The 23,322-nt window shown below is 44.4% G+C and overlaps 1 protein-coding gene across 1 annotated transcript in view; it reads right to left on the bottom strand.

Annotated features, from left to right (window-relative positions):
• ADTRP (androgen dependent TFPI regulating protein) overlaps positions 1–23,322 on the bottom strand; it is a 77,949-nt gene that overhangs the window by 24,513 nt on the left and 30,114 nt on the right. The window contains exons 4-5 of the mRNA XM_065886011.1: positions 10,574–10,689; positions 119–270 (exon numbers count right to left, since the gene is read on the bottom strand). Of these exons, the coding sequence (XP_065742083.1) occupies positions 119–270; positions 10,574–10,689 (268 nt within the window). The remainder of the gene's footprint in view (positions 1–118; positions 271–10,573; positions 10,690–23,322) is intronic.

Genomic DNA, 23,322 nt, shown 5'->3' with positions numbered 1-23,322 from the left:
GACAAAAGCATCAAACATTACTGCCTTCTGCTTTCCTGGTTTCTCCTTCTGTTTCCAGGAGGAGTCAAGAGAGCATAACGAAGAAGTGTTTCTGTAGGTAAGAGAGAAATGAACTGACCCCATTTCCAGTGGTTGAGCTTCTCTCCAAATAGGTAGATGCCGACGCTAAAGATGTAGCTGAGAGAGAAGAAGGCTGCTAGACCCACTGGGCTGAGTTTGGCAAACACGGGATACACCCATGTACCCGTCTCAGAGTAGATCCATAGAACCCTGCAGAAAATGACAAATCACAATGATTAGGACAGCAGGGGGAAAAAGCCATAGTCTCTTCAAGATCACTGGGGTTCTGGAGTCCAGGCAGAGGAAAAGAAGCCACAGGGGACACTTAACAGCCGAGGTGTTTCCCGAACCTACAGAAGTGAGTATTTTCTGGATAAATACACTGACTCATTGAGACATTCTGTTTCCGGTGCTGGGCTTGGCTATTTTACCTAATCCATTAAAACTCAGTGATGGTAAAAGAATATGGGAGAACACTGAACACATCATTAACCAAACAAAATGTATAAGAACATGAATTATTTCTTTCCCTGAAAGATATGACCTGCTGCTGAGACATTGAACTTGCTAAGATGGTGCCCATTTGCTCACTCTCAGCCAGACAAGTGGGGTTTGCTTTTCTGTGCCTAAGAGTTAAGTATAGCTTTCCATTAGCTCTCCAAGCCTGTTGGGGTAGGAGAGGCAGAGATTGAGCATTATTACTATAATACAGTAGACCTGGGGTTTAATTGTGGGCCTAGATTTCAGCTCGTGGAAATAGCCACGGATAGAGTATTAAGTAGGAATAGATGGATCTACAGGAGGCTCAGATCTTTCTCATGTGAGGATAGAATATAAATCATTTCTGTCAGCCAAGAGAAGGAAAAGAAATGCTAGGAGAGGAGCCACAATGTCTAAGTGAAGCCTAAAAATGCAGTTTGCTGGAAACAAACTGCACCGGAAGGTGCCAAAGTCTGAAATAACTTTTAAAATTAAATACGGGGAAGATGATGTATCAGCTACAGTTTATAATCGGTTAAGAGTATGGAATATGGAACCAGGCTTCTGTGATTCGAATCCTAGTTGTGCTACCTACTAGCTGTGTTACCCTTCACTAATTTATTCAACTTTTCCCTCCCCCTACCCTCATGTAGGGTTGCAAACAGCATACAGCTTATAAGGCTATTGTAAAGATTAAGGGAGTTAATTTAGCACATGTAAATTACATAGAACAGTGCCTGGCAGATTGTAATCATTTTATAAGAGTTTAAAAGCTTCTCTCCTCTGAGGGAATACACAGTGGGTGTCGCCTCAGCAGTCTTTCTCTGAGCTATTCATCTCTTGTAAAAATTAGGATAGCCTAGGTTATGCTTCAGAAACGACGTTCATATTTGGATATCCCAGGTTGTCAGAGGAGTTCAGATGGAAGAATGAAATTCTGTGCTTAATGAAACTTTCAGAACCCAAGTGCAATCTTGGTTGTTTCAGATACTTTAAGTTTGTCAAATGCTTTGTTGGAAGAGAGGGGCTAACATCAGGGCCAGGACTAGGGTGAGGCAAGGGAGGCACCTATGGCATAAAATTTAAGAAGTCATCTCTGTGCATCAAAGGACATCATCAACAGAATAAAAAGGCAACTTACAGAATGAGGAAAATATTTGCAAATCATGCATCTGATATGGGATTATTATCCAGAATATATAAAGAACTCCTAGAGCTCAATAACAAAAATAAACAATCCAATTAAAAATGGACACAAGACTTGAAGAGACATTTCTGTGAAGAAGATATATAAGTGACCAACGAACACATGAAGAGATACTTAGTGTCACTAATCGTTAGGGAAATGTGAATCAAAACTATAATGAGATACCACTTCACACCTATTAGGGTATCTTCTATCAAAAAACCCCCAGAGAATATCAAGTGTTGAAGAGGGTGTGGAGAAATTGGAACCCCTGTGCACTGTTGGTAGGAATGTAAGATGGTGTAACTGCTGTGGGAAACAGTGTAGCAGTTCCTCAAAAAATTAAACCTAGAATTACCATATGGTCCAGCAATTCCATTTCTGGGTACATACTCCAAAGAATTAAAAGCAAAGACTCAAAGAGATATTTGTACTCTCATGTTCATGGCAGCATTATTCACAGTAGTTAAAATATGAGAGCAACTCAAGTGTCCATTTAAGGACGAACAGATAAATAAAATGTGGTACAGTTATATACACACAATGGAATATTATGCAACCTTTAAAAGGAAGGAAATCCTGGGACTTCCCTGGTGGTGCAGTGGTTAAGAATCGCCTGCCAATGCTGGGGACATGGGTTTGAGCCCTGGTCCGGGAAGATCCCACATGCCACGGAGCAACTAAGCCCGTGCGCCACAACTACTGAGCCTGTGCGCCACAACTACTGAGCCTGTGCTCTAGGACCTGCATGCCACAACTCCTGAGCCCACATGCTGCAACTACTGAAGCCTGCACGCCTAGAGCCCGTGCTCAGCAGCAAGAGAAGCCAGCACACCTCAACAAAGAGTAGCCCCCGCTCGCCGCAACTAGAGAAAGCCCATGCACGGCAACAAAGACCCAACGCAGCCAAAAATAAATTTAAAAAAAAAAAGGAAGGAAATCCTGACATATGCTATAACTTGAATGAAACTTGAGGATATTATATTAGGTAAAATAAGCCAGTCACAAAAGGACAAATACTGTATGATTTCACGTATATGAAGTACTTAGACTCATCAGATTCATAGAGACAAAGTAGAATGGAGCTGGGGGGAAGGGGCAAATGGGGAGTTTGGGAAGAAAAACATTCTGGAGAAGGATAGTGGTGATGGCTACACAACAGTATTAATGTCCTTAATGCCACTAAACTGTATACTTAAAAATTGTAAATTTTATGTTACGTGTATTTTACCACAATAAAAAAGAAAATTTAAGGAGGCATCAGTCTCAGGGTTCTGCATGTGTAGTATTCATTGTCCCTTGGGCCCTAGTCCTGGCCCTGCTGGTATCACTCTGCTGCCCCAGACTTGTCTAGATGCTACTCTTCATGTACTCAAAACTGCACTAGACTGAAAACAAGTAATAATTGTTATCATGGTTACTAATATTAGAATTCTGTGAGATGTGCATCCATGGATGCATTTTAGAAGGATATCCACAGCACTTCTTTCCTGCATGGCTGTCTCTCATGACAGGCCGGAGGAAGTATAAGGGACAGAAAGTAAATATCCTCAAGTAGCTAAGGCCAGGAGTTTGGGGTCAGCGAGGAGATCTAAATACGCTCCAAACGGGTTGCATTAATTCGTTCACTTTGTTTTCTTTATATACTTGAAATTAGGGCTTCCTAGTTTCCATGCACATTTATGTAAGATAGTCTACAAATAAGGACATTTCTCTGGAAGCCTGGAAAGTTTCTGTTTATTTACTTCATTTTTGTTTCCTCCAGCGTAAGGTTTGTAAAGGAAAGTTCCTGAAGTAAGCTAATGAAGTCTGCACTTTCACAGAGAAGGTGCAAAGAAAGTTATAGGTGTGTTAACTGACAGTGGGAAACTTACTGCAAATACAATTAGAGCGTGAGGCATGACTGCAGTCATTTAATGAAGGGCAGTCAGCAGAGAGGCCTGAGTGCAGAGATAGTCATGGTCAGGTGCTATCATCTCTTTACGGCTTCTGGAATATATGTTAAAAGGGGAGAGAGAGAGAGAGGGAAGGGGAGAAGGAAGGGGGGGGGAAAGAAGGAAGGGAGTGGGGGAGGGAGAGAGGGAAAGGCACTCAGCACGTATGCAGCTGAACTGTCCTTGTCCTCCATCTCAGTCAATGTCAGCTCTTCCCTAGCTGCCATATATGATCCCATGGAATCATATTTAAATATTTCTGCAGTGGGGGCTTCCCTGGTGGCGCAGTGGTTGAGAGTCCACCTGCGGACGCAGGGGACACGGGTTCGTGCCCCGGTCCGGGAAGATCCCACGTGCCGCGGAGCGGCTGGGCCCGTGAGCCATGGCCGCTGAGCCTCCGCGTCCGGAGCCTGCGCTCCGCAGCGGGAGAGGCCACAACAGTGAGAGGCCTGCGTACAGAAAAAAAAAAAAAAAAAAAATTTCTGCAGTGCACTCATTTCATGATCTCAATCCAGGCTCCTTTATCTCCTATAGGTTTCTATAATTGTCTGCTCACTGGGCTTTCTTGCTCACATCAATCTGCTTTCCACAATGCAGTAACCCAATAATCTCTCTAAAAGAAAAAAATCGTTCATGGTGCTCCCCTGCTTCCAGTGGATCCACGTTGCTTTAGGAAAATACCCCAGCTCCTTCCCCTGGCCTACCTGGCCCTGCCCTGCCCACGCATCCACCCTTCCAGTCTCAGATCTGCAGTCTAACCCTTTCTGTTTCTTGAATGAACCCAGCTCTGCAGCTTCTGGTCTTCACCCATGCTGTTGTCTCTGCTTGGAACACCTCTGCCTTTACCCTTCCTAGGACATACTTCCTGCTCTGTCCCTGGCTGAATCTTACTCATGCTTTGAGTTTCAGCTTAAAAGTAAATTTCTCCAGAAAAAATTTCCTGACCATTCTTCCCACAACCCACATTTGGTTAGGTTGTTATGTGCTTCCCCTACCATGAGTTTACCCTTGTTGCATATTTGACTATCTTTCTCCAGAGCTTCTGGAAGCTCTGTAAGGACTGGGATTTTATCTATTATGTGCATCTGTTTCCCAAATGCTAGGAACATGGCAGTTTCTTTAGTTTTAAATAAATGGCTGTTTGGGTGGCACTACCAGCACCTATGGTTCCTTTTAACTGCTGTTAGCTGTGGCTTCTATAGACAGGTCTCAGCTGCCTGACCCGCCAAGAACACTGCAGCCTCTGAAAACTGGAACGTGTAACCAGTAGCCTTCCAAACTGTAGTTAATTGGATGCTCACATTAATGGAATCACCATCTTCCCAATCCACCAGCTGAAAATTCTGAGAATAATCCTTGATGCTCCCTTTTCATTTGCCCACTACACACCAATTAATCCATAAAACCTATTCTGTTACACCAACAATGTGTCTCAGGTATGTCCCTCATTCCTAATTGTACAGCTGTATCCCTCTTCAGGCTCTTCTTACTTCGAACTTGTGTAACAGGCATTTTGGGTAGCTGAGATTTGGGCAGGAAGGATGAAAAGTGTAGACAAGCATTTCCATTCTTAGCCCTCCACCTCCACCCCTCTTCAGTTTGCATGCTGGCTGGCCTGGACCCCAGATGCTGATAATAGGGGAAGTTGTGTGGCATCTTCATGTTTATTTTCATATATTAATTTACATGAGGGCTGGGGAGTCCTTCTGTGGAAAATGAGGCTGGGATTCCGATCCCCACTAAGATTTTAGGTTGTAAAACAATGGTGCCGTCTAGATGGTCCCAGACGAAGGTCATATTTCAGGAAAGGGTAACAGTGGCTCTGGGGGTGAATTCACATAGTGCGCTAGCAGTAGTAGGAGAGGATTGTTGGTACCGCGTGTAACAAGGTGGCTGGCTGGTCCTGGAACTCAGCTTCATCTGCCCCTCTGGCAGTTTCTAATGGCTTCTGGGCGTAAGATGTCTGTATGTGTAAGTGTGCATGTGTAAATGGGTACACGAATTTAGAGGGTTATTACACTTGGGGTGTCCAGGCAGCTTTGCTCTGGGGCCTCACCTGAGTGAGCATAGGAAGAAGAAAGAAATCATCTCTCTTGCCCCATAGGAACTGGTATTGAGAGGTGACTTTAAAAATATCTTTCCCCAGGCTGGGTTACAGCTGTATATCTGTATGATACTTGCACTTGGCATGCAATACTTTACACACTAGCAGAGACAAATATAGCATCAGCTGATTTCTGGTCTACCAAGAGCAAGGCAGTGGTGCACTGCAGGCCAACTGGGGCTATTGCAATAGCCAGTAGCATTGTTCTACTTGCACCAACATAGGAGACTAATGGGCAGTGGCATTGCTGGCAGTGACAGCAGCGGGGGAGGCGTGCTAACCTTAAAGCAAGCCCCGTGGAGGTGCTGGATCCAGGAGGCTGGGTGTTGTGGCTTTACAGTCTGTGTGGGAGAGGGATTCTCAGGACTGTGTACTACATGGGCATGTGTGAGCACTCACTGGGTTATTAGAATATTTTAGAGATGGAGGTCCTGGAGGACTGGACCACCTGCAGAAGGGTGCTCCAAGCATCCAGATATGGGATGACACTGGAACTGTGAAATATCCGTGGATGAAGAATAAACCATTGTGACTGAACTAGATGACTTAAGAGTATTCCGGCTAACCTTTATTCGTATGTTGCTTTATTCTGTTGTGCTTCCCATGTCTTGCCACTTCAATCCATTTTAAGCTCTATTGTCACGATAGTCATTTTAAAGCATAATTCTCTGGCCATGTTACTAAGAATTCTCACTCCTACCTCCATGGCAGACAAACAACAGCAGCAAACACATCTCACATTGTCTGTACCATGCCCAGCCTCCTCTAGCCTGCTGCCTGCAGGACTCTGTGAGTGGGCAGTTTCAGGGTGATTTCCTGTTCGTCTCTTTCACCAGTAGGTCCAGCTAAAGTGAATTGCTAGCCATTGCTTCAACGTGATGTGTGCTCCCTTGGCTTTGCGATTGTGTAGTGTTCGCTTTCTCCCAGTTTTTGCTGCTCCAATCCAGCCAGTCCTTCGGGGCCCAGATCCAGTGACACCTTTCATGAAGTCCTTCCCACGCTGCCCAGTCAGATGTAACTGCTTCCTCCTTGTGTTCCCTTTGGCACCTCGTATTTGTTATGACATTTTATCCCTTCCCATCTCGTGTTCTTATAATCTGTATGCATGGCTCATCTCCACTTACGAGGTACAAACCCCCTACGGGCTGGGGCTTGGCCTTATATAACTTTGCTTTTCCCAGCAGGACCAGCCCTGTGTTAGGGAAAATATTTGTTCAATAAAAGAATGAGTAAGAGGCAGCAGTAGGAACGTTTCTATTTTCCTGCTCCTTAGGAAGAGCTAGGCGATGTGTTTTGGGGTGAGAGAGAAGTGGGGAGTAAGTGAGCTACCATATATATAGATGACTAATGCTTTCCAAAGGAAACGAAAGATTTACAGTTATTACTACTTTGCAAAGCTTTATTTTCCCGCTTAGGGGCCAGCCCTCCAATTTTGCAATCTGAAAAATAATAAAAAGCAAGTGCCACATATGAGGCAGTCCCCATGGTCTTGGTGGATATTTTTAGGTCACTGTAACATGGTTCCAGCAGTGAAGTACTTCTCCAGCTCAGGGTTATTGCCGGTTTTTTGACTCATGTTTGTTTCTCACGCTCTCTGTGGCCCGGGACTGTATTCTTTACCTCATTCCTGCTATGCTGTTTCCCCATTTGAGCATCCAAACTGGCACACCTAACAGCTGACCTATAGCTGCTTCCCTAAAATATCTCCATGGACATCCACAGCTTGTGGAACTTGTTGCTGACCATCCGTGGCCATGAAGGTGCATGTGCCCCCAGAGTATTGTGTAAGGGTGGAGGTAGCTGGCAGCAAGGAGTCTGAGCTCCCCTAATTAGGCAATGGACAGGGAGGGAAGCTTCAATCAATAGGGCCCCATAAAACGCCTGCCTACAGGTGTATTTGCTTCACTCCAGCAAACATGAGGCCCTACTGGACAGAACGCTGACTCTGTACTTCATTAGTGATAAGAAAGTCCAAATCCCAAACCACTTCAGCTCCCTGCCAGGGTCTACCCAGTCACATTCCTGCTAGTGGTAGGTCTCCATCCCTTCCCTTCATTTGCCCCATTACATCACTGTAACATACAATCAGAGCACAGCACTGGAAGGAGCAACATCGTGAAAGCATTTAGACTGCAGAGATCATGGTAAAGCTTTTTTGCGTTCTCACCCCTTCAGCATTTAGCAGAGTGTGTTTTACACAAACAGGGAGCTGAACAAATACCTGACCATCTGAATACACGGAAAAGAGAACTGGATTTGGAAATAGAGGTCCTTGAGTTAAGTCTCAGCTTTCATTTTCCCCAGCCACGCGACCTTGGACACGTCATTTAGCCCAGTGGGGCTTCAGGTCTCCGAAGCTGGATGATCTCTGAGTCACCTTCCACCACCCACCCTCTCTGACTCTATTTGCAGATTGATTGATATTGTCATCTGTGGGCCAACATCAACTCTCTTGAGTTACCACAAATGCCACCAACTGATCTCCCTGTCTGATTCCCCTTTAATTTCCGTACTTCAGCCAGCATCATCTTTCTAATCATCTTTCTTACATAAGCCATGTTATTTCACTTCTCTGCTTATAACTTTTGCGTAGATAAGCCCTCATTTTCAAAGTCCAAATTCACTAACTTCTCCCCGTCCTACAGTTCAGCCACGCCCTCAGCTCCTCCAGCCTTTCACAGATGCTATTCCCTCTGCCTGAAGGTCTTTTCCATATCTCTTTTGACTTATTCTTTGCATCTCAGATTAGACACCACTTCCTTTAAGAAGCCAGTCCTCCACATCGCCCAGCACCCTGCGCTTATCCCCGTTAGAGTCTCACCACCCTGTCTTCCCATTGTTTCTGTACTTTCCTCTCTCCCAGGCAGTCCCTAAAGGCAGCATGGTGTCTTGTACATCTCTATATCCTCATACCTTAGCACAGTGCCTGGCACTGAGGAATAATCGACTGGACGTGTGATGTGTTCACTCCTGACCATCTTGCTGCACCTCCTTTCTCCAGCACCCCAGTCCCCTGCATGGTCAGAGCTCACGCCCAGGCACCAATGAGCCAGACCCTCTCGACCACTACTTTTCATCCTTATGGGTGCCACGATTTTCCCCCAATACCAGTCACCTTAGGTGCTCTGTTACCTTCTTGGTTTCTGAGGAGGAAAAGAGCAAGGGTAGATATGAAGATTGATGATCAACTTCCAAGTCCTTAGGTAGAAGAAAATTAATAGACCAAAAGTGCTATCTCATATATGAACTCTAAAAGTTATATTTGGCAAGAAAGAATAAATCAGATTAAAGTCCACCAAAAAAACAGAGTATGGAAATTCATGTGCATAATCAACCAGCTACCACCCTGCTTCTCCTCAACACATACAAGAGAAAAAAATATATCTTTTGTGTATATCTTACCCGACCCCAGGTCCTAGATATTCTGTCTTTAGGGATTTATTCCTTTGGGTTAAGCCAGACTTGGAATATACATGGCGCATGTCCCACCACTCTCCATTCACATGCTATAGGCAGATATTGCTAAATGATAGCACAGCTCTTTTGGTAGGGTCTCAGAATCCTTCTCAACACAGTGCTCCAGACCTCAACTACCAGTAGGTCCCCAATTTATGCCTTATTCTCTAAAAGTGTCCTTTGTTAAAATGCAAAGGCCCCAGGCTAGTGAACAGTGTAAATCAATTGAGTCTTGGGGTGGATTTACTGAACAAGTGCTTTCTTTTAAGACAGGTGAAACACGAACGACTTTAGGCACTCGGGGAAAGAAGGGTGCAGAAGGGTGGGAGGAACATACATTGCAAAAGGGAAGGAAAGGCTAGGGAGGAACCATCACCTGAGTTCTGGGCACAAAGGTTACTGGCTCTAAGACAAAGGCTGCTGAAGCTCATGAAGCAGGCACTGCTGGAGACCAGTCCTTTGGAGTGCGTTCTTTTCCTGGCTTCTGTCTCCTACAGAGCCCTGCCCTGAGTGAAACTACCCCTCACATAGGGCGTGGGGGATTATCCGGATTGGCAGATGTGAAAAGCTTATGTGAGGCTAGGCTAGAGTAGGAACATCATGGTTCGCTTCCAACTGCAGGTATTATGCTTGGCATGCCCCTCCCAGTAGAGCAAGAGCACGGCTGTGGGGGAGAAGGCTGCAGAGTAGAAAGGGGGGTTCTCCAGTTGCTAGGTGGAAGGCCAAGCACTTTCCCTTGATTACAGACATTGGGCAGAATTCCTGAGAATTGGTGTCACCGGGTGGTTGAATGATGAAATCTAGGCCAGCTACTTAAACTCGCTCTCATGCCCCCAGTTAGGCTGTTCTACAGGCCCCTGGGCAATTGCCCAAATGCCCTTTCAGGGCTCCAGTGCCAGATGTTGATGCAACTAAGCCCATAATAATACAGGCAACAGGAATGGACCAAACCTTGCCTGATCAACCTGTCAAGTGCCCTTTTAGATGGAATATATTTAGATGCCTTAGATCATTGAGCCATTCAAACATGTTAATTACAAATGAAACCAAAGATTAATGTTTTCCTAGGGAAAGTAACGTGTAGCTTTACAACGATTAATTCTTCATGAGAGGGAGGGGGAACTCATGACTTGCTGTGTGTGTGCACGCATACCTGTGTATTCTTGGGCATTTGGTGTTTCCATGAGTATCAAAAGGAAACACTAAGATTCCTTTTTTCCTGAAATTTAAAGATGGCAAAATCCCTGTTAACCCAAGATAAAGGCACTCTTATAGAACAGTGCGCTGCTTCTGGAATATTCCTCAGAGTCTGGAATGACAAGTCTAAGTTGATTTTCTCTCTGCAACTCTTACCTGCTGACATAAGCAAGGCTAGCAACAGCCAACAAGGCGAGTCCTTTCTTCTTCAGTGGATAGCAGTGTGGCCTGAGGATGACTTCAGCCAGAGAGAAGGGCAATATAGATGTGTGCTGCAGGAGAAAAGACGACAAATCATCAATCCAAGGTGCCCTGGCTGCCTCCAGCACCCCTAATTCTCTCTTCCCCTCCAGTCTACCTTCTTACACGAATACCAGATGAAATTTTCCAAAACTTGGCTTGGATCGTACTCCTTGGATGCCAAGGACCTACAGCAGGTCCTTACTGCCTACCATATTGATCCAGACTCCTTTGTCTGGCTACCAAGGCTCTTTATAATATGCTATCACCCCCTTCCTAACAAACACACACTCACACACACACACTCCTTCATAGAACAAGGCTGTCTCCTTCATTCTTTGCATTTGGCATGTTTGCTCCCCCTTCACACTTCTGTTCATGCTTCGACTGTATGGAGTGTGTCTTTTCTCCCTGTACTCATATGGTCCATGGTGTTCACAGCCAGTACAATCTTCCATGATGCTGTCTCTGTATTTTCCTCTTGCTAATTTCTCTCAGTCAGTTCTGCTGCATTTATATGCTGTGCCATGTAGTCTAACACTTACGGTGCGTATTGATAAGCTCGGTGCAGGGAGAGGCCGAGAACACATTTAGCAGCGCACTTGGCACCGTGGAACTGTCCTGTCGACAGGTGATGGGTGCTGTAGGGGGTGTGAGAGTCTCCCTCTGAAACCTCTGTGTTCTCCCCCACTTCCTTCCCTGCTTCACCTCCTTCTTTATAACCATCTGTTTTCTCACATCTTTCAGACTCTTAACACTAGATTTTTTCAAATGACATAATCAAGGAATAGTGGTGTTTTGGGGTGTGAAGACTTCTGAGTCCCACTCCTCTCTTGGTTATGGGAACTGATCTGGGAAAGGTGACTTGAGTCTCTTTGCAATGTCCTTTCATTCCTTAAACACATTTATTAAGTTCCTCTGCCACACTCTGTGCTTATTGGTAACATCTCATAGTGTTAGTATTTTATACTTTTTACGTTTACATCATTCCTCTTTCATCCCTGCTCCCCAGTTTCCTTAGCTCTTGGAAGCCTCTTGCATCTGTAGCTTCCACTTGCAAGCTCCCTCCCAGTCCCATTCTTGAGCCCCGAGACAGCTGTGTCAGCACCTCAATTACAATAGGGGCTGGGGCTTAGGAATGTCACAGTGCCCTTGTCACCATGCTCCCATGCCCAGCTGTGCTGCTGGAACCCTGGGTACTGACTCTGGCTGGCCTTTGCTGTCAGTCATACCAGTCTGGTGCTCAGAGGCATCCACAGGAGGTGGTAGCTTCTTCTTGCTCTACCTGTGCTAGCTTGGGTCCAGTCAGGAGATCAGAACCCTCTGATGACAAGAAATGCGACAAGTTTTAATGGAGCAGGGGTGGGATGAGGAAGCACAGGTCTTAAATATAGGGCAGTACTGGGCAGAGGGAGCCTGCAGTTCAGTGGCACAGAGCAGTCAGGCTTCTTGAAGGCCCTGGGTACCCACATTTTAGAAGCAAAGCTTGGAGGAAGAGCATTGTGGACAAACCACAGCTTTTACAGACTTTCTGCAAGGTTGGTCCTGAATATACTGACTGGTTGACCACACAATGGAAAGACATCCAGGCCCACTGTCATATCCTGCATCTTTCTTTGGCCTAATCTTAGGGACCAAAATCTCCAGTTTCTCTGTCTCTCCCTCCAGTAAAGGAGCGTGGTGTTTAAGGGCACGTATTTTTGACTCTGACCCTGGACTAGTTACTCAATCTGTCTGAACTTCAGCCTCCTCGGTTGTAAACCGTGACGGTAAATAGTACACATGTCACAGAGGTACTGCCCTGAGGATTGGGATTAGTGCATGTAAAGGGCTTAGTGCTCAGCCCAGGAGAGTCCAGTGAGCATTAGCTGTGATGATCACTGTTGTTCTTGATTCTCATCCTTCCTCTCATGGGTGGCCCAGTGTGGAGTGGGGTGAGGCAAGCGGCTGGGGTGTCCACAGCAGCAGGTGTCTGTTTGCACCCTTGCCTGTGGCCTGCAGGCGGCTGGAGTGTGGGAGCAGGGCCATCCCCGTGGCCGTCCCATGGGTCCCTCTCCCGCGAACAGCTCGTGCCTATGCTCCCAGTGGTGGCCACCTCAGAGCCCTAGCAATACCCTGTGATAGACATTGATGCTCCTTTAATCCAGAGGCCACTTCAGGAGGCCAGGGATGGGGCTGTCTACCCAGTACAGTTGCCTGCCTTTCTGCCCACCGTCGCTCTATCAGGAAGGTCCGACTTCTGTCAGGAACCACTAACAGCCCCATTATACCGGCCATTGACCCGACAGACTCTATTATCCCTGCTCACAGCAGCTTCCGTTCTCTACATTAATGATCATTTGGAACAGAATTCCTGTGGAACAGTGTAGCGCGTTTGCATTAGGAGCAAATGAGTTCGCAGTGATTAATGCTTTTATAACAAATAACTCAGGAATGCATGACTGGTCGCCTCTTCTAGGAGCCTGCCCTTTGCAAGTGACATTCAGTTGCGTTTCCAAATGAATTCTCCCTGATGGCTTCTGGGAAGTTTACTTCAGTGATGTCATTAGCGATGGGCCATATACTATGGCTTAATACCAGCTAAAAGGTCTCTAAAAGAATCATATTGTTTTGGCCAGGGCTGGGGGTATGAATGAGGAAAGGAGGAAGATTGTATTCTGTGAGCTTTCTAATGTTGAGCTACTGTGAAGAGCCAAGCATGACACAGTAACCCCCTGGTATTTCAAACCTACTGGTATTTCACCTCACGTTGGTATAAATTATATAACCTTTGTCAGGCAGCACATACTTTTCAAAAGAGGAGGAAAAATCTAGTAAGAGAAAAATCAAATATGCTTTCTGCTTCCAAAAATTCTAATAATTAGGCTGGGATTGACACAAATTAGAATGCTGCCAAAAATTACTGAAAACAGTGACTCATTCTGTATTTCAGTTAACAGTTTTTCAGTTCCCCTTATAAACAGTGAAGCTGACAAAAATTAATTATCTCAGAGGGGGTAAACTATTTCCTTCCAAAGTAAACAAAACATCATGGGCTGAAACAATAGTATGTGTAAACAGAGGGGATGGAAGGAAGCTATCTTTCCTTGTTAACTGAGCCATCATTTTGGTAGATTTTTCTTTAAATACCTCATTCCAAAAGCATTGGTTAAAAGGAAAAGTGTTCTTTTTTCATCCTTTTCTACTAAGTTACACCTTTCCTCCTGTCCTTTGTGTGATGCCTACTTCCATCGGAATATCTTGGAGACAGAACTATAAGCATGAAAGATTGATTTAAGTGTTAGTATAATAGTTGCCCTGTAGATTCCTTGGTTGCAAAACAGCCTTGTAGATAAGTACTACAATTTACCAGCCCATAGAGAATTCCTATAAGGTTATATGAGTGGCAACATAGAAAGTAATGAGCACTTATTTTTACTAGCCTCATGCCAGTAGGTAAGCAGCTGCTCTAACAGCTTCCCTGTGTCTGAGGCTCAAATTAAAATGAGATGCATTTGCCTGACTCTTGAGAAAGAGGCAAGCCTCCATCACTCAGGCAACCCACGGAGCCGACAGTCTTCCATCCTTGCTGTGCAGCCTCCAGAGACTGACTCCAGAAGGCGAGGATGGTCACACTCTTATCTCTAAGATCCTTGGAGGTGCAAGAGCACTTAATTGTCTTCAGTGAAAGAAATTCAGAGAGCCTCCACATTGTAAAAATCAGACGATAAAACTTTAAAATACGTTCTCTGCCTCTCTCCTCTGATTCATTTCCTTATTGCACCAGCTCTTATGTTGAGTGGAGCGATATAAATAGGTCAGCTTTTGCCTTCTCGGGCTGGTCATTGCAAGGCTTTCTCCTTCACGTGCTGTTCCTAATCGTGAGCTTATGTAGTATTGCCCACTTCACGGCTGCTTCAGTCTTCTCCCTTCCTCCGTTCAGGCAACACCTGGATCTGAGAATTCATTCCTTACACTGGCTCTTCCCAAGCTGAGTTTCCTTCGCTCAAGTCTCTAAGATAACGTCTTTGGTTCGTTTATGGTGCTACTGGGTAGATATTTTAACATGAAGTTTTAGTGCACGGACAAGAGTTTACTTCTGGGTACATTAAGGAGGATATTTTTGCTTACTGTACATTAAATATATCATTTTAAAAATTTATTTAAAAATGAAGGCCTTCACAAAACCTCCTCGGGGCAAACACATGGTCAAAACATCAATTAAAACTTAAACATAAATACAACAACAGACATGAAAATGGAGGCAAAACAACCCCACTGTACCCAGGCTTGTTATTACAATGGCGGATCACGTTCCTTAAGCTTGAAAACTACACACAGTAAAAAGATGCAGTAATAGTTGTTTTGTAAATCCTAGTAAGGCAATCTCTGGTTTTGATAATATCCATTGACCAGCTAAAAAACTTTACCTCACTCCTCACCAACTTCCCCCACTGCAGTTTCTGCCACTGACTCTTACAGTTTGGGACAGTGGTGATGGTCTTTCTGGGAATATTTTGTATCCAAAAGCAGAGACCATCTGTATTCTCTATGCCCCCTGCTATGTTACTAAAGGTGCAGTTTTGCTTTAAGTCAATCCAATATATGGTAATCTGGATATGTAGACACGGGTTATATTGCTTACATGTCTAGGGGACTTTTTTTTTCACTCTTCCACCTGCGCTACCCGCAGGAGTCTTTTCCATCTCAAATACTAGAGTTTAGAAGATAACTGGATTTGCAAAAACCTCCTTTTCTACTTTCTAGGAACTTAAGTGCACAGACTTATCATCACTGTAATTAAAGAGTCAGTGCCTGGGGATGAGGGATTGGGAGGATAAAGCACGCATAGAAAGAGCCAAAGGCTTCTCTTTGATCTCCCGTCTACCTAGGTGGGCTGACACAGCCCAGTCAGGTAAAAATTCAGAGGACAGAAGTCAAAACCCAATAGTTTTATTTATTGCAGAAGAGTAGTAATGTTTGCAACTTACTCTGATACGCACCACAAATAAGATGAGTTGTCGGATGGGTAGATGCATAGATTTGTGATAAAGCAAATACAGTAAACTATTAATAGCAGAACCTAAGTGGCAGGCAATACAGGTGTTCACTGTAAAATTCTTCCAACTGTGCTTTATGTTTGAAAATGTTCATAATAAAATGTTGGGAGAAATAGGAATAGTCTTACTGACCTGGAAAGAGGAGCGAATGCTCCATTGGGCTGAGGAAGAAAAGCATGCCATTATTTATGAACTTGTATGTGAAACGAACGGGTGGTTAAATGATAACTTTCTGAATCTTTTATGGTTAAATGATAACTTTCTGAATCTCTGAACTTTCTGTGTGATTTTTTACTTGCTACACTATTGTCCTTTGGGTTAATATGTAGTTTAGCCAACATTTCAAAGCACTATTCTTCTAGGAAGCTAGTCGGCTTTGACGGTGTCCAGCCTGGTGAAGAAGTGATTTAGATTCTATTCAGTTAAGGGTAAGACAAAAGAAAGATCTGGGCTCTTGAGAGCCTGCAGTCAGGAATATATCTGCCTCTTCCCATTCTTCTCCTCTCTGTCCCTGCCTCTCCAAAGCACCAAACCCCTTCCTCTAATTTAACTCTCTCCAGCAATAACAACACCCTAGACACCAGCTGTAATCAGTGACTCATTTCTTTCCTTCTCAGTCCAAACTTGATTCACTTTCCTCCTCAGATGCTTCCCATAGCTGTCTATTCTTTTATCTTCCCCAGCATCACCTCCCTAGCTTTCTTCTATTTTGGTCCATACTCAACATTGCAATTAGACCAACCTTCTTCAAACAAGTTTCATGTTACTACTCCCCCCAAAACCTTCTGTGGCTCCCTGTTGCTTCAGTCCACTGTCTACTCCTCTAATCTTATCTCTCTCCCATTTTCCACAATATCTCCACAGGCTCCACCCCTTCCACTCAATCCAGTCTCCTCATTATTCCTGTGTTTCATTCTGTTTCCTTCCCTAGAACTCCTCCCTCTTTTCATACACCTAACTCTCTTCTTTAATTCTTCTCTCCCAGTCAGACCCACGCACTTTTGAGATGCCTTCCAACCAAAAGCGCACACATTAACATGAGGAGACGTAAAAGAACATCAGGACCCAGGAGAACACTGAAACAGAAACACGCCAACCAGAGGCTTGCTGGGTTGCTGCTGTCGAGATTTAATTTTAGCAATTTCTTTCCAGACAGCCAAAGTGAAAAGAGAGAGATGGAATGTATACAGTTCCTGTTTTTTTTTTGTTTTCTTTTAAGGGGAAATTAAGTTTTTCCCCTAGTAAGTAGGCCTCAAAGAAATTTTCACTGTTGCATCTCATTTAGGGAACACTCAGTAATAGTAGGCAGTGCTCTCACCAGTGTCCCCATAGCAAAACATTTCAGAGATCTAAGTTCCATAAAATGATAATATCTGATAAAATTTGAAGGCAAAATAATAAAACATATTTTGAAGGGGATTCTGCCAGTAAGGAGATAACACTGTATGATTATGTAGGCTTCTGCTGATCAGAGCAGTAGAGGGACTCCAGAAATAACATTTCCCCCCATGAGAGTTTTTGTTTGTTTTTACTCTAATTGTGTGTCATAAAACAGCTAGTATTTTATTCTGTGTTTAGAGCCTAGAGTGTAGGTATTATACACTGTTGATGACACGGAGATATAAAAGCTTGCAGGAATTCAGAGAGTCAGTGGTAGTGTTGACACCCTTTCACTGCAGATCAGAATCCTCACCAAGAAAACCATCCTGCCTCTAGGAGCTGAGCACCCAGCGCTTTCTGCAACCTCTGGGGCCCGTGTCACATGCATGGCACACCTGTGTCACATCCTGCCTTTGCATTAGATGCTGACTCTCCCCTGTCCTTCCTGCAGCTCTTTTGGTTTGCATTAGACTCTTCTGTGCTTAATTACGTTCAGTTTTCACGTTTACACTGTCAATTTCATGTACTTTTTCTTCTGTTCTCAGTTAGATTATAAACAATTTGGGGTCAAAGCTTTCACCTCCTATTTTTTTCAGGACTCCCCTCCACTCTCTGATTAATAACTACTTTTCGACCCATCGTCTTCATTCAAACCTACGTGTTACAAAGTATTATAGAATTAAGCCCTTAGTATGGCCTGCAAAGCCCCTGGTGATCTGGTTACCTGTCCCATCTTCATTTCCATGCCCTGCTCCGCATCCTGTGGCCTTCACCCAGCCCTCAGCCCCTGATTACGCTGTCCTCCACCCACAGTTCCCTTTCCCACCACTGGTACATTACACACACTTATGTCTCCCCTTCCTCAGCCCCCTCCACCTTCTTCTCACCTTACAGGGCTCAAGGTAGCTATCCCTGCCTCTAGGGCAGAATCTGGACCTCCGGCAGGTGCCCTTCCTTGGCACGGCGGGATCTCCCTTTGCTTGTCCCCATCCCAGCGCCACATTATTGTGTTCACCCAGCACCGGCCAAACCTTCCACAGACGGAAGCAACTCGAGGCTAGGGCTGTCACCATTTCATCTCCAGCGCCTTGAACGGTGCTTAACCTCTCTGGCCACTTACTGTCTGTGGCGTTAATGAATGAATCAGTGAAACAGTGGAGTGGGGCAGAAGAGGAAAAGAGTTCCTCTGCATAGCCTGGGAAGATAATCAGTGTCCCAGAGTGAGAAGACAACAGCTGCAAGCCAGACTCACCTGGCTTGGCAGCCACATGTCGGGCTGTGCCCGTGGTTAGCAGGGCCACAGAGTCAATCCCACTTCAGGCTAGTCACCTATACCCTTTGTCATGGCTATAGATGGCGCCCCAAATCCTGAAAATGGGTGTTGTGGGTCACGGGGAAACCTGTGAGAAAATGTGACTCCTGGGAACAATCTCTGGGTGCCAACATTACAGCAACTAAACTATAGACTCAATAAAGGGGTGTCACCATCCCTGCAGCCCTGCAGGAGCTGGCAGCCCTGGAAGAAGTCAGGAAATTTTTATCCAGCAAAGGCTGTTCTTTGGGACGCACTGGCCTGTGGCCCTCCATCTGGCCCTCCCAGATTGGGCCAGGTGTAAACAAACTCCCCAGGTTTTGTTCGGTATCTTCTTTGTACCCCCTCCTCTATATCAATCTGTAATCCACGCTTCCTCCGTGCTTCTGTGCCTGGCTCCACAGAGCACACATGGAGACTTGTTTTTAAGACATAGACAGATGGGCAGCTCTCTAGAAAGCTGCTCTGAGTTGGAGAAAGGAGACTGTTCTTTTCAAGAAAGAGAAAGTTTCAGAAGCATAGGAATCTGCTCTTGCTTCAGAGCCACCACCTCTCAGGGTACCTTCCGCTCCTCTCAGCTATCTTGTCTCCATGTCAGTAAAGGACTCAATATGTAGGCAGCTGGTTTCCCTGGGAGATAAAGCAGTGAATCAGGAAAGTACCCTGTAAGCACAAGCACCAGGGCAGATTTCCAGATTCTCCATGTGACGGACCCCATGATGGACCAGTTTCCACACTTTCTCCTTCCTGCCTCTGGCTTTCCCTTGCTGACCCATCAGGGTATTCCTAGAAGGACTCACCAGCTGTTCTGCAAGAATGGCAGTTGCCCACTGGTGATCTTCTCAGATGTGTGTACTTGGTTGATTTAGGGTTTGTCTGCATGAGGGGCACATGAGCTCACTGTGGGGTTTTGGTGGTGGTGGTGGGGGTCTTCCCAGTAGAGGGAGGAGATGGATGGGAGTGGCGCCTAGAGGTAAAAGAAAAGTTTGCTTGGGAAATGCCCTCATTTGCTATCCATCAAATATCTTATGAAAAGCAGTTATGTTTCAGCACTCCAGGCAATTAAAAGGTCCATAAGATATGGTCTTGGAACTCAAAAAATTATTAATGAATTTCAACTTACATTTACTGTAACCCTACAGGTTTCACACTGCACCTGGGCTAGTTCTAAAGCATTATGTAGTGGAGGCTCTGAAAGTGTTAGACAGCAGTAGGCAGCACTGGGTTGAGCCCTTGAAGTCCACAACCAAAGAGAACAAGTTCTCATTTACTGCAAAGACCTGCTTCTCCTTCACGCACTTCATAAAAATCCTTCACACCTAAGAGACTCAAGGGTTTCTCCTCATCACCTTTTGTGGCATCCCAAACTGTCTTAATATCTCATAGGCAGTCACTAAGCTGTGTTTTGTTCTTTCAAAATAAAAGTCAATTTTAATTCCCTTTTTTTAAAAGCAGGTAGCTATAATCACAGACTACTTTTTCAATTATGAACAATTATTTTTCTCGCTGAGAATCAAAAAGCAAAACAAAATGAAAACAAAAGGGCATCTGTAGGATATCAAAGAAGAAGTTCTGTAAGATAGTAGATACACAAGTTTGGTGCTCAGAAGAGAAATCTAGCTGGAGAGGGAGATACAGGAGCAGAGTGCAGAACTTTTTTTAGTGGTAGTAGATGAGATGACCCAAAGGGAGTGTGTGAGTGAGAAGAAGAATAAAGAATCTAGAAGTAAACACTGTGAAAGGCAGCGTTTCTCAGTCTCTGAACGACTGATGTTGAAGAATAGATAATTCTTTGTTGTGGAGGGCTGCCTCTGCCTTGTAGGATGTGTGGCATCATCCTTGGCTTCTGCTCACTAAAAGCCAGGAGCACCTACCCACCCACAGTTGTGACAATCAAAACTGTCTCCAGGTATTGCCATGCATTCCCTGGAGAGCAAAAGCGATCCCAGTTGAAAATCCCTGATTTAAGTGATGGACAAAAAAAGAACATCTTGCAAAGGTAGTTGACAAGGAGTGTCAGAGAGTCTGGAGGTAAAGGAAGAGAATATTTTGAGAAAAAGATGTGGTAAATTTGTGTCAAAGATCAAGGAAAGGTATTAAGACGTGAGCACCAGCCTCCCTGGTTTTAGGGACGAGAATGTGTGGTGAGCAGAGAGGAGCTTGCTCCTTGTGTCCCCGATTGCTCCTTCTTCCTTCTAGGCTGACTCCCGTGTTCCTTGTCCAGTCTCCTGCACCTTTGGGTTTCAACCTCCTGTTCATAGTACTTTTAGACCTGGACCTTGGAGCCCCTGGGCTCTGGGAGGAGGTTAATACAGAGATGTCTCCAGGGCTGCCATTGCCTTCTGTTCTACAAACCCCAAGAGTGGGTGGACATCTAGACAAGTTTTTAAGTGTAAAATTTGGGAACCTACATGTGGCACAAGTTGATTACAAGTCCACTTGCTCAGAGCCCTCTACACTCCTGGGAACGCAAGCCTGTGGCATTGAAATTCTCCCATTGCCAAGAAATTTGGCTTACTTCCTTATCGTGGTCCTCTTAGGAAAAGTAAAACAGAATTTCTCAAAAGGTCACAAAATTCCATCTCACCAGAGAATAGTAAAAACGTGGCTTTTATGAGTTCCTAGATGTGTTTGGAGAGAGATGTCAAAAACACACAAGCTTTTACTCCCAAGCAGTTTGTACTAGGAGAGCGCTCCAGAATACCCCTCTGAAATGATTGTGCATTTTTTGGTCTCCAAACTCAGGGGGGGAAAGCACAAAGGTTTTTGTTTTGTTTTAGTTTGGTTTTTATAGCTTTCAGATCTGAATTTTCACTGGTAAAATCTCTTCTGATTAAGGGAAGTGAAATGCTGAAATCTCCCCTGGCTTTATGAGGGGTTTTTTTGGTTTTTTGTTTGTTTGTTTTCCAATTCTGCCCTCAACATAAGACTCCTGATTACTACTGAACTCTTAAAACATTAGGTTCTGGCTTTATGGAAGCGGGGCTACAAGAAGTTGCTTCTGCAGGTGGCCCGGCTTTAGGAAGACCAGTATAAATGCCATGAAGCCACATATTCTTAACTGCTTTTTACTACTGAAATCCACGGATCTACATTAGTTCCTGGTTCATAATTTTCAGAAGGACTGGAGAAGAGCAGAGATTAGAATGACTCTCAGAATTATAGCAGCCTGGAAATCCTGAACAGAAGCCAGTCTAACAAGGTAGAAAGGTTTGCTTTTACCATTTGTCCTAGGGTTCTGACTGGGGGTTTTTTGTTGTCATTTGTTTTCTTTTTATGAGTGTGTGTATGTATGTTTCTTTGTGTGATTATTTTTCTGTTTGGTTTTGCTTTTACCATTTGGCTTGGGGTTCTATCTTTTTGTTTTCTTTTTTTTTTTCCTTTTTTTCCTTCCTTTTCTTCCAAGCCTTGTGACTGGCAGGGTCTTGGTGCTCTGGCCAGCTGTCAGGCCTGAGACTCCGAGGTGGGAGAGCTGAGTCCAGGACATTGGACCACCAGAGACCTTCTGGCCCCATGTAATATCAATCAGTGAGAGCTCGCCCAAGAGATCTCTGTCTCAGTGCTAAGACTCAGCTCCACCCAATGGCCAGCAAGCTCCAGCACTGGACATCCTATGCCAAACAACTAGCAAGACAGGAACCCAGCCCCACCTATTAGCAGAGAGGCTGCCTAAAGTCATACTAAGATCACAGACACCCCAAAACACACCACTGGACGTGGTCCAGGCCCACCAGAAGGACAAGATCCAGCCCCACCCACCAGAACACAAACACAAGTTCACTCCACCAGGAAGACTACACAAGCCACTGAACCAACCTAACCCACTGGAGGCAAACACCAAAAACAGCAGGAACTACAACCTGCAGCCTGCAAAAAGGAAACCCCAAACACAGTAAGTTAAACAAAATGAGAAGACAGAGAAATATGCAGCAGATGAAGGAGTAAGGTAAAAACCCACCAGGCCAAACAAATGAAGAGGAAATAGGCAGTCTACCTGAAAAAGAATTCAGAGTAACGATAGTAAAGATGATCCAAAATCTTGGAAATAGAATGGAGAAAATGCAAGAAATGTTTAACAAGGACCTAGAAGAACTAAAGAGCAAACTAACAGTGACGAACAACACAGTAAATGAAATTAAAAATTCTCTAGAAGGAATCAGTAGCAGAATAACTGAGGCAGAAGAACGGATAAGTGACCTGGAAGATAAAATAGTGGAAATAACTGCCGCAGAGCAGAATAAAGAAAAAAGAATGAAAAGAATTGAAGACAGTCTCAGAGACCTCTGGGACAACATTAAATGCACCAACATTCAAATAATAGGGGTCCCAGAAGAAGAAGAGAAAAAGAAAGGATCTGAGAAAATATTTGAAGAGATAATAGTTGAAAACTTCCATAACACGGGAAAGGAAAGAGTCAAGTCCAGAAAGCACAGAGAATCCCATACAGGATAAATCCAAGGAGAAACACATGAAGACACATATTAATCAAACTATCAAAAATTAAATACAAAGAAAAAATATTAAGAGCAGTAAGGGAAAAGCAACAAATAACATGCAAGGGAATGCCCATAAGGTTAACAGCTGATCTTTCAGCAAAAACTCTGCAAGCCAGAAGGGAGTGGCAGGACATATTTAAAGTGATGAAAGGGAAAAACCTACAACCAAGATTACTCTGCCCAGCAAGGATCTCATTCAGGTTCCACGGAGAAATTAAAACCTTTACAGACAAGCAAAAGTTAAGAGAATTCAGCACCACCAAACCAGCGTTACAACAAATACTAAAGGAACTTCTCTAAGCAGGAGACACAGAGAGGTAAAAGACCTACAAAAACAAACCCAGAACAATTAAGAAAATAGTAATAGGAACATACGTATTGATAATTACCTTAAATGTCAATGGATTAAATGCTCCAACCAAAAGACACAGACTGGCT

This window comes from Phocoena phocoena, chromosome 10 (genome assembly GCF_963924675.1).
Source record: "Phocoena phocoena chromosome 10, mPhoPho1.1, whole genome shotgun sequence".
Taxonomy (NCBI): Eukaryota; Metazoa; Chordata; class Mammalia; order Artiodactyla; family Phocoenidae; genus Phocoena; species Phocoena phocoena.
The sequence above is the reverse complement of the archived record's forward strand: the minus strand, read 5'-3'. Positions and strand labels throughout refer to the sequence as shown.